The 10,301-nt window shown below is 64.4% G+C and overlaps 2 protein-coding genes across 16 annotated transcripts in view; one reads left to right on the forward strand and one right to left on the reverse strand.

Moving 5' to 3' along the window:
* LRRC56 (leucine rich repeat containing 56) overlaps positions 1-5,814 on the reverse strand; it is an 18,919-nt gene extending 13,105 nt beyond the window's left edge. For 3 of the 11 annotated variants that reach the window (XM_032490357.1, XM_032490348.1, XM_032490358.1), the window contains exons 1-5: positions 5,019-5,068; positions 4,467-4,556; positions 4,013-4,157; positions 2,223-2,295; positions 1,577-1,767 (exon numbers count right to left, since the gene is read on the reverse strand). In XM_032490357.1, coding sequence (XP_032346248.1) covers positions 1,577-1,753 — 177 coding nt within the window. In that variant the 5' untranslated portion in view covers positions 1,754-1,767; positions 2,223-2,295; positions 4,013-4,157; positions 4,467-4,556; positions 5,019-5,068. Of the gene's footprint in view, positions 1-1,576; positions 1,768-2,222; positions 2,296-4,012; positions 4,158-4,466; positions 4,627-5,018; positions 5,071-5,668; positions 5,720-5,762 lie in introns of those variants that run through there. The other 8 variants (XM_032490355.1, XM_032490352.1, XM_032490350.1 and 5 more) reach the window with 8 other exon arrangements.
* On the forward strand, positions 4,437-8,972 carry HRAS (HRas proto-oncogene, GTPase). Of its 5 annotated transcripts, none has more exons than XM_032490376.1 (6): positions 4,437-4,573; positions 7,293-7,454; positions 7,637-7,815; positions 7,908-8,067; positions 8,162-8,241; positions 8,558-8,972. In XM_032490376.1, the coding sequence occupies exons 2-6, from the start codon at positions 7,344-7,346 to the stop codon at positions 8,619-8,621; spliced, it is 594 nt and encodes a 197-aa protein (XP_032346267.1). In that variant the 5' UTR covers positions 4,437-4,573; positions 7,293-7,343; the 3' UTR covers positions 8,622-8,972. The 5 variants fall into 5 exon arrangements, with proteins under 5 accessions (XP_032346267.1, XP_032346265.1, XP_032346264.1 ...); XM_032490374.1 differs by lacking the exon at positions 4,437-4,573 and adding an exon at positions 5,984-6,138 and having other exon boundaries at positions 7,290-7,454; XM_032490373.1 differs by lacking the exon at positions 4,437-4,573 and adding an exon at positions 5,984-6,138.
* Positions 8,973-10,301: the final 1,329 nt, after the last annotated feature.

Genomic DNA, 10,301 nt, shown 5'->3' on the forward strand with positions numbered 1-10,301 from the left:
TTGGACTGGGGACTGGGGTCAGGAGTGGGGAGTGACGTGAGTGTTACTGGAGCCAGAAAGATGGAGACCCCCTGTCCTGTGACGACGGAATTTTGGTAGAAGGGTCTCCTTAGTAACCTGGATGGCAGAAAAAGCACACAGTGAACTTGTGGCACTGGGTGGAGAAGTCCTAAGCAAGATGTGGCAGTGAGCTGGCCGCGGTGGTGTGTTGATGAGGTGCTATAGGAGACAGAGTTCAGAGGGGATGGAGAGGGCCCAGGACCTGTGGAACTTGTGGGCTTGAACAATAAAATGGTTTCTTCGCTCAAATCAGTAAAACTACCAGGGCTTGAAGTTAGAATGACCCAGGAAGACAGCCTCCAGGAGAAGCCAGGCTGCTGAGTGCCCGCCACAAGCGCGAGGCTCTGGGAGGGGAGAAATGCTTTCAGAAACAACCACAGGTGTGGTTCTTGGCGTGGCGTGCCCCAGACTCACACACATTAGAAAGCATGTGTGGCTCTGGACTGCTGACAGCCAGAGTGCCATGGCCTGGCCTGAGGCTGACCGTGGCCATCGGGCGCTCTCCAGCAAAGAGCTGGGGAGAAGGGGGAGGGCCCAGGGCTGACAGAGTGGCTGCAGTCAGGGTGTGTTCCCAGCACAGGGGCCTGGGGAGGTGCATACACTGTAGGCCTGGCTGGAGGGCTGCACACACGGGGCCGCCAGGGGCACGGGGAGGGGGGCCAGCAGGAATGACTCGCCCACCTGCAGTGACCAGACAGTGAGGATGCTTCTCCGTGTTGGTCAGGAAGGTGGGTGGGGATGTCGGGCCACTACCTTCAGCCAAGTGTTTGGGTGAGTCACCTGGAGTCTCCAAGAGGCCCCTCCCTGTATGCATCTCACCCCGGCGCTAGCGTGGGTGCAGGCCGGAGGGCCCCGTGGTAGGGGTTGCCCGACCCTCCGCGTGGCCAGTGGTGGCAAGGGGCTCAGCCAGTAGGGAAGGGGTGAGATGGCTGGGAGGTGTGGGGTCGCACGCTGGGGTCACTGGGTGGGAACCTGCAGACAAGAGGTCTCTGCAGAACCTGCTGGGTCTCAAGGTGAGGGTGGGGGAGCGGCAGCAGCCCTGAGGCCCAGGTTTGGGAGAGAGGCTTCAACAGCTGCCCCAGACACGGTCAGCGGGATGGCAGGATGCCCTACCTGACCTGCCCGCCCAGTGGACTCCCGCCCGGGTTCTTCATCCACTCTGTGGGCCACACACTTTGAAGGTCTATCACCCTGTCTCCCGTGAGAACTCTCTGGGTCACGGAATGGTTCAAGGAGGGACCCCTGGAGCTCCGCGCACAGTGTGTGCTCAGCAAACCTGTGGAAGGGCCTGGCTCAGGCCCTTCTGTGGCCTGAGTGCCTGGGAGAGGTCTGCGCCACCAAACACCCAGGACTGGCCCTGAGCATGGAGCAGGGGCAGGGGGCAGAGGGGGTGAGGGCATCTGTCAGCCAGGCTAGGCCATGAGGGCTGGGGACGGAGGGCTGGCCGGACAGCAGCCCCGGGACATCGGCCACGCAGGCCCACGCCTGAGCCCCAGCCCCCAGCCCCTACACTCACCAGTCGGGCAGGTGACAGGTACTCCTCCAGCAGCTGCTTGCCGTGGTCCCTGCCATGGCCACCTGGGTCCTGGCTCTGGGGGCAGGGGTTGTGCAGGCCCTGCCAACTCAGCTCCCGCACTCGGATCCTGGCTGTGCTTGGCCGAGGCCCAGGGCCTCTGTCCCAGGCCTGGTCCATTCACATCCAATGTGCTGGACGAAGGCAGAGGGCACAGCTGTGAGCCTCTGCTCTTGCTCTGACATGCAGCACAGCAGAGACCCTGCACAGCCTGGACATGTGTCTGCACAGCCAGCCCCCAGATCCCCTCTGGGCCCCGGGAAGGCTCTGCCCTCACCACTTAGTAACAGCCTGCCTGAGGGCCTCGCAGCCCCCTCCCTGAGCCTGGGCAGGCCACTCTCCATGGGTTTTTGCTCATCCTTCCAGGTCCACGCGAGGGGTGCTGGTGCCAGCCTCCCCCTCTGAGGCCCATGTAGGCTGTGAGCCCAGGGGGCCGCCTCCAGGTCCTGTTTGCTTGTTTGCCCGCTGAGACCAGCAGTAAGCCTCTGCCTCAGGCCTTGTGCTGTGCCTTTCTCTACTGGATGGGCTCTGAGTCCGGGGGTCTCAGGCCTTTTGCCATCCCACCCCTGTGCCCAGCGAGCCCCCTCACCTGGAGGCAGCTGCCTTTTCTCACTGGGGTCAAACACCTGGGCAAGAGAGCAGCATGTGGTCCCAGGCGGCACCTGTTAGAGAGAGTCAGGCTGGCCTCCTGGCTGGGCCACTGTGCCTAAGGGACCTGGGACAGGCTGGGCCAAGGTCACAGGGCCCAGCAGCAAGCAGGTGCAGAGGCTGTAGGGGCTGCTGGCCTAGGGCCTGGTCCTAGGTCCTTTTGGTCATCCTGATGGGGCCCCTGACCCGGCTGACGAGGAAGACAGCCATGTGGGTGACCGATGTTGGGGTCCCTCCAGAGCAAATGCCTTGTCTTCATTCAAATCCTCACTTCCTTCCATCTCTGACTGCAACTTCTCCAAAAGAGGTCCCCAGCCTGTCACTCTGGACCATCTCCCGTGCACAGGCCTCCCTGGCACCCCATCCCTCCTGAGCATCGCCCCCCAGGCCCCAGGGCAGGCTGTCCGCTGTGTCCAGGACTATCTGCACTAGGCTCCCCTGGCACCCCTCCTCAGAGACCCAGATGCCTGGGCCTGGCCCCAGACCCTGGAATCATCTCTGGGGGCAGAGCCAGAGGCCTGCTGGAACATCCTCCCTGCCTCCACCTCAGGTCAGGGCCTCGCCGACCCCCCTACTCCTGAGCTTCCTCCTGCCCTTCCTGGATTTACTTCTTAAGACTGGCCCCTCCCACAGCCCTCTGTGTTTCACAACTTATTCAGTTGAGTGCGTGTCTTGCCCCGAGTGCGTGCGTGTGCCCTGTGCCATGTCCTGCCCTGCCCATGGTGTGCAGAATGGGCTCTAAAATAACCCCTGAAAAATCAGTGAATGTGGCAGGTGTAGCCTCTGGCCAGTTCTTATCTACCAGCCCCTGTGGACACTCAACACTCATCCTGTCCATCAAGTCTAGAGACGCCCCCCTCGGCCGGGGCAGCTCTCCACTAGGCTCTGACAGAGAGGATGTGAGGCAGTACTGGGCCTTGGGAGTGCCCCTATGTGGAAAGTGACCCGTACACCAAGGACCCATGGAGGTTAACACCTCATGGAGTTTGTGGCCAGGATTTTTTCCCAAAAGTTCTTCTCCTGCCTGCCTTTCTCTCACTGGTGAAAGGCCCCAAACCTTGGAGGAGGGCCCCACCATCGGGCCCCCTGGGGAGATGCTGCGAGCTGTGGGCTATGGGGAAGGTATGGGCTAGCCAGGCCGTGGCCCTGGGGAGCCGGTACGCCACCCTCTTTCCTCTGTGCCTGAGAACAGCTGACCTGAGATCTTGTCTGCGATTAGGCCCAGAGCACAGGTCCAGTCTAGCCCCAAGGTCTTGAGGTCCAAGGAGCAGGGCTGCAGCTCCCATCTAGACACTGTCCCCTCACATCCATTCGCGGGCCTGGACCACACTGTTCATGGACCTGATGCCATCCTGCCCTACCACTCTGTGAGCCCCTGAGGTGGAAACCTGGGGGCCATTCCCTCTTCATAGCTCAGGCCATTTCCCAGCCTGGACCATCAGCTCTCTGGGTCCTCTCCACCTGCCATCCCTTCTGAGGGCATGGCCGGCTCCACTCCTAGGTCCCCACCACAGAACCCCCCAGAGTCTGGGTCTCTGAGCAGGTGACTGGGAGCGCCTCAGCGCACAGCCAGGGGTTGTGGGCAGGGTCCCCAGGGGACCTGATCTGACATCTGGGGCATCACTGGGACCCCACTGGCTTTGCTGCTTCGTCCTCGGCCTGTTTACCCCCTGGCACTGGGTAGGTAGCGAGGCCTGTGGCCCTGGACCCAAAGGCAAACTCAGTTCTCACCTGAGGGCTCGGCCCCGGTGCTCCGGCCCCGGGGGCTCGGCCCTGGGCGCCCTCCTCCGCCGGGCACTCTCTTCGACTCGGGGCGGTTCTTCCGGCGGCGGGGTTGAGAGCCCTGGGCGCCAAGGCAACGGGGGCGGGGCCTCGGCTGAATACGCAAATATTCTTGAGCAGCAGCGTCCTCCCGGCGCCGCGCGGCCGAGCCACGCCCCTCAGCAACGGTTGCTAGGGCCGGCTGGCAGGCAGGCGGGGCGGTAGCCAGCCCACCTGGGGGTGCGGGCGTGTGGGCGCCCCTCCACCCGGAGGGAAGCTGGGGAAGTGGGACGCCGTCGACCCAGGGGGGCGCAGCGGGGCCAGGTGTCGGCCTCCTCAAAGGAGGTCTGGGCTGGAGACACGCGCCCACCTTTCTAAGGTGGGAGGCACCGGTGCAGGGTCCCGGAGGCCCTGCGGGATTTACCTCCGCCTGCAAGTGTGGCCGATGCCTCGACCGAAGGAAGCGCCCTGGGAAAAGACCGTCTGAGGACGAGGGAAATGCCGACCTGGACACCTGGAAGGGAGTCCAGAGTAAGCGCGCCGGTGAGGGTGGCCTCCACCCGTTTTCACTTTCCGCCTTTACTTCGCGTCTACGCGCGTCAGGCGCGACTCAGGCCGTGCCAGCCCGACACAGCCTCGGCAAGGGGGGTCGCCGCCACCGTGGGGGCGGGGGGTGGCCCCCAGGGGCCCTCCAAGGCCAAGGCCTGCAATGGGGTGAACTCAGGGGAACAGCACAGAGCCGGCGCGGGAGGGGGCCGAATGTCTTGGAAGAGGTATGGAATGGAAGAGGGTAATGAACAGTCTTTTCTGGTAAATAAGGAGGATGTGTTTATGCGTTACTTTGACAAATTTTTAAATGTTAAAAACATGCCTTTCTGAGAGCCTTGAAAGGACACGATGTGCATGTTTGTGCTTGGGGTGGGGGAGACTTCAGTTCAACCCCCATGGTAACTTTTGGGTTGAATTGGGAGGGTACCGTTTGTTGTTTGGGCCTCACGGTGCGCTGCGGGAGGGCTGGGATCTCAGGGTTTGGTGAGGAGCTCCGTGGGCGGGTAGTCTGCAGGGCCTGCCCAAGGTGGGGGATGCTGGCGATGAGGGGATGCGGGAGAGGGGCCTTCCTCGGAGCTCCGGGCGAGGCTGCACGCTAAGTGAGTGAGAAGCAAGACGCACCCCGCTGGGTAAAAAGACTGAGCCGGACTCGATGCTCCGCGAGCTCAGACGTCCCCTCCCAGCCCCTGCCCTGCCAGGCCCAAGATGCAAGACTGAGCCGCCCCCGAGGACCCAGCCGAAGCTGCTAGGCGTCCTGGGAACAGGAGTCACAAGCGCCGGACCCTCGTCCTGGCGACCCCTCCGCTTTTCTCCAGCCCCAGGTCCAGGGGATGTCCATGGTGCTGACCCCGCGGACCCCACCCTCCCTGAGGCTTGGAAGTGCTGTCTCCTCCGTTCCGAGTCACCTCTCCTCCGGGCCCCCTTTGGTGGTATGCCCCCCGAAGGCGCAGGGAGGCGTGGGCGCAACTGTGAGCGCCGTCGAGGTGCGGAGGGGCCCGGCGCAAGACCCCGTGCAGTGCAGGAGCTCTAGTCTGACCCCTGCGACCCCGCCCCAGTCCACAACCGCCGCGGACTCACTTTACAGCGGGGTCTCTATCTCCCCGCGAGTCCTGCCTCTTTCCGGGAAAGTCCGGGCCGTCCCCAGGGAAGCTGTCTCCCCCAGACCGTGTACCTGGCCGATCCAGTCCCGCAGGCCGCGGCCCACGAGGGCCACCCGGGCCGGCATCGCCCTCTGAACGGCTCCCGGAAGCCCCGCCCGGCCGCGGCCTCTGACGGACGGGCCGCTCAACCAATCTGAGAGGGTTGGGGCGGGGCTAAGGCGCTGTGGGGCGGGTCCCGGCGCGCGCGGCCAATAGCAGGCTCGTCTGGCTGACGGATGGGCGCGGGGCGGGGCGGGGCGTGCTCGGGCCCGGTCGAGTGTTCGCCGCCCGCAGCCGGAGCCGCACCCGCCGCGGACGGAGCCCATGCGCCGGGCGAGCCGTGCGCCCTGGCCCCGGCCCGCGCCGCCCCCCTCGCCCCGGCCCCGGGGGCAAACGCGCCCGTGAGCGGTGAGTGCGGCGGGGGCCGGGGACCGGGCGGGGGGCCTGCGATCCTCTCTGTGCGCGCGGGCGCGCGGGGGCGCAGGTGAGCCGCGGGCGGCGGCGGGCGGGGCCCTGCGGCTGGGGCTGCGGGCGGCCCCGGGTCCGCTCTGCCTCGCCCTGGCCATCCCCTCGGGCTCCGTGTCCCGGGCCCTGTCTTCCGGGGCCCGGCTAGTGCCCTCAGGCTGTGCGCTGGGTGCCCGCGAGCCGAGGCCCGCCCATGACCATGGCGCTAGGCGGGGTCGCCCGCCCGCCAGGCCGCAGGGACCCCTCCGAAGAGCGCGGGCACCTGGCGGCCATCACACACAGCAGGCAGACCTGGGGTTTAGGAAATCACTGCCCACTGTCCCCACAAGGGCACCCCCTCTTTAAACATCACAAATTGGGACACCCCAGCTGGGGGCCTTGCCCGAGGCCCCTTTTTCTTTTTCACCTGTGCCCCTGTTCCCACACCTCCTTTGGGTGTTTTCCCCTTGATCAGCTTATGCTTCCTGGAGCCCTGGCCCCCCGCCCGGCCTCCTCAATGTCTCACGTTCTCAAATGTTGGGGCAACAGGGCACCAAGGTTTCTGTTTATTATAAGTATGTGGGTCTTTTCCTTGGAGCATAGCCTGAGCCCAATGGGGCAGGCGTTCTTTCTGCCTGCTGTCACCCTGTGCCTGTAACCGCGCCCTGCACCCAGTAGGCGCTCAGTGAATACTTGTCAAGTGGACCAGCCTGCCTGGCGGGGCCAGAGCCCAGTGTTGGCTGCCACTGACCTGTCTAGGCATGCTCCTGTGCCCGCTGCTGTGGCAGGACCTGTTCTTGTGGGGGGTTGCTGGTAACCTCAGCCCGCAGCACCTCCAGTTCAGGTTTTTTGCCTACCCAGCAGCTTCTAATTCGGGTACATGCTTGTCAGCCCTGCAGGGGTGGCTCCCTGCTTCTCTCACACAGTCCTTAAGTGTGGCTGGAGGCAGGACCCTCTTCCACTCTAAGCTGGGGGTGCCACACGTGAGCGGTTGGGTCACCATTCGGGCTACCACCCCTGTTACCTGGATGTACGGACCCAGAGGGCAGGCAGGCTTGGGAGCTCAGTGGGCTGGCCCTGGGTAGTCTGGCTGTGGCTGAGTGCAGCTTTCTCAGCAGGTGGGACAGGAGACCACTGCAGTGCCGAGTGCCGTGGTCCCTTGAGGAGCGATGACGGAATATAAGCTCGTAGTGGTGGGCGCCGGAGGCGTGGGGAAGAGCGCGCTGACCATCCAGCTCATTCAGAACCACTTCGTGGACGAGTACGACCCCACCATAGAGGTGAGCCGGGCTGGCAACCTCCCCAGGTGGATCCTGATGGGGGCTTGTCTTCCACCTGCTCTACAGGGAGAATTCCCTGGTTGTAGGACCTGGAGTGGCATAAGAGGAGCAACAGAGGGGCTAGTGGTGTGAACATCCCATCCCAGCAGGGCTGGTGGTCTCTAAACAGTGTCCTCCCCTAGGACTCCTACCGGAAGCAAGTAGTCATTGATGGGGAGACATGCCTGCTGGACATCCTGGACACAGCAGGCCAGGAGGAGTACAGCGCTATGCGGGACCAATACATGCGCACCGGGGAGGGCTTCCTCTGTGTGTTCGCCATCAACAACACCAAGTCCTTTGAGGACATCCACCAGTACAGGTGAGCTGCCCACCGGCTGGACCTCTCTCTGCCTGCTTTGGATGCAGCTGTGCCTGCACCCCGCCTGCTGGCTCACACCTTTACCTTTGCAGGGAGCAGATCAAGCGGGTGAAGGACTCGGACGACGTGCCCATGGTGCTGGTGGGGAACAAGTGTGACCTGGCCGCCCGCACCGTGGAGGCTCGGCAAGCCCAGGACCTCGCCCGCAGCTACGGCATCCCCTACATTGAGACTTCAGCCAAGACTCGCCAGGTAAGCCAGCTCCCCGCCCCCCAGCCAGCCAGGGCCCCGCCCCGCCCCACCCCGGCCCCAGAGCAGAGCTCACTGCCCCTCTCCCTCCACACAGGGCAGACTCTGGTTCAGGCTCCAGCTCCGGGACCCCCTGGGACCCTCCGGGACCCCCGGGACCCAGCAGCCCCTGGCGCTGTAAGTCTTCCCGGATGGCAGGGCAGTGAGGGAGGCCAGGGCCGGGGGCTGGGCCAACAGACTCCAGGGGGAGGTGGAGGTCCCTGGAGAGAGCTGCCCTGAGCCAGGCTGGAGCTGTGACCTTGGAGCCTGGCCCCTGTGCCCCGAGAGCACCCCCTGGGTCCCTTTCGGCCCTAATCCCTCAGGGGAGCTGCTGAGGGACAGGCCACCTGATGGGGTGGCCCCCGGGGCCCTGTTTGTGGGAGGGGAGGGGAAGGGACCTGGATTCTGCTTGAGGCTAAGGCAGTGCCCCTCTGAGCCTATCCCTCCTTCCCAGGGGGTGGAGGACGCCTTCTACACGCTGGTGCGAGAGATCCGGCAGCACAAGGTGCGCAAGCTGAGCCCGCCTGATGAGGGCGGCCCGGGCTGCATGAGTTGCAAGTGCCTGCTGTCCTGACAGCCCATCCTCCGACATCTGGCTGGTCCCCGGCCCCGCCCGGCACAGTCCCTGCCAGTGGAGGTGCCGGATGCCGGGAGGAGGCCCACGCAGGGGACGGAAGAAGGGAAGGAAGGAAGTGCCGCTGGAGCCCGGCCAGCCCAGGTCGGTGGACACAGTGACCACAGGCCTCCTGGGACATTTGTACAGACTGTCGTGAACTGACGCTACCGGCACCCCAGCGGCTCCTCTCCTCCAGCCCTGTCCTGACCCGCTGGGCGCAGGCCGATCACAGTAAATTATTTGATGGTCTTGACCCTGGCGTTCAGCTGAGGCTAGGAGGCTGAGGTGCGTGGCCTCCCAGGAGGCAGGCAGGAACATCAGCTTCCCTGGCCAGTGGTCCCTCTGCTTCTGGGGGCACCGGGTGGGTCACGCAGAGACCTCTGGTGCTACAAGAACACGCGAGTCTAGCACGTAACACACAAAACAACTTTATTGACCTTTAACCAGCAAGGGGGAAATTGAGACCAAAGGCACGATCCTTCCCCTTGGAAGGCAGCCTTCTTCAGGATTGGTTCTGGGAGTGGGGGGGGGGTTCCTTCTGACTCCGGGTGGGGTCGTATTTTCTGGCTGTTTGGGACCCTGAAAGGCAGTTACTAATTTTGACAGAAGGGGTCCCAGCCTGTCGGGTTCAGCCCGACCTGGAGCAGGGCCCCAGCATCTTCTGCTCGGCCTCACAGCTCTGCCACGTGGGGTCAGGAGGCTGCTTGGGGCCTGGCATCTGATTGTTCCTGCCTCCTTATGTGTGCAAGGGTGGGGCTTTTCCGCCCACCCCTGCCACCCCTCGGTGGGGTGGCCTGTGGCTCCCAGAGCTCCCTCACGTCACCGAGGTGGCCTTGTGGGGCACGTCCAGGCCCCAGGGGGCCAGATGCAGCTCCGAGAGGGCTCGCTTTGCCTTGGGACAGAATTCGGGGCACTTTGTTCCTCCACTCCTCGTCCTGGCTGTGGTAGGGGTCATGGTGTCCCTGCCCTCTTGGGGCCTGTGGTCAGGCCAGTCCCCACTGGGTCAGGGGCTTGTGCCCTGTGAGGGTGGCAGTGTCCTCCAGGAAGGGCAGCATGAAGAGGCAGGGTGCATAGCTAGCTCCCCGAGACTTCGGGAATCACCGCTCCTTCTGGAGGCCTCTGAGCGTCCAGCTTCCCTGTGGACTCGGAAGTCGGGGTAGTGGAGACGTGTGGGGCCCTGGGGCTGCTCCTGGGGCGCTGTGCTGGCTCTGCCTTGGCCGTGCTGCTCGCTGTCCTGGGAGGGGCACTGGCCACAGGTTTCGCGGGGCAGGGGTTTGTCCTGAGCCCTGTGGCTGCATCTGCAGAGGGCTGGGTGGAGCCTTTGTCGGGGGCCTCAATGGGGTTGCAGGGCCAGGCCTGTGTGGCCCTGGGGGTGGCCTCAGAAGGGGCTGAATGGCAAGGGACCCAGCGTTCTGGCTCACAGCTGATGTCTGGGGGCGGCTTGCCCTTAGCCTTGTGGTTCACTGGGAGGTTGGGGAGGGAAGTCCATCGCCATGGCTGCAGCCAATCCTGAGGGCTGTCCTGGGCTGGGGACAGGCAGGCCAGACTGGAAGCCTCCCAGGTGGCCAGAGGCAAGCCTGTG

This window comes from Camelus ferus, chromosome 10, assembly GCF_009834535.1.
Source record: "Camelus ferus isolate YT-003-E chromosome 10, BCGSAC_Cfer_1.0, whole genome shotgun sequence".
Taxonomy (NCBI): Eukaryota; Metazoa; Chordata; class Mammalia; order Artiodactyla; family Camelidae; genus Camelus; species Camelus ferus.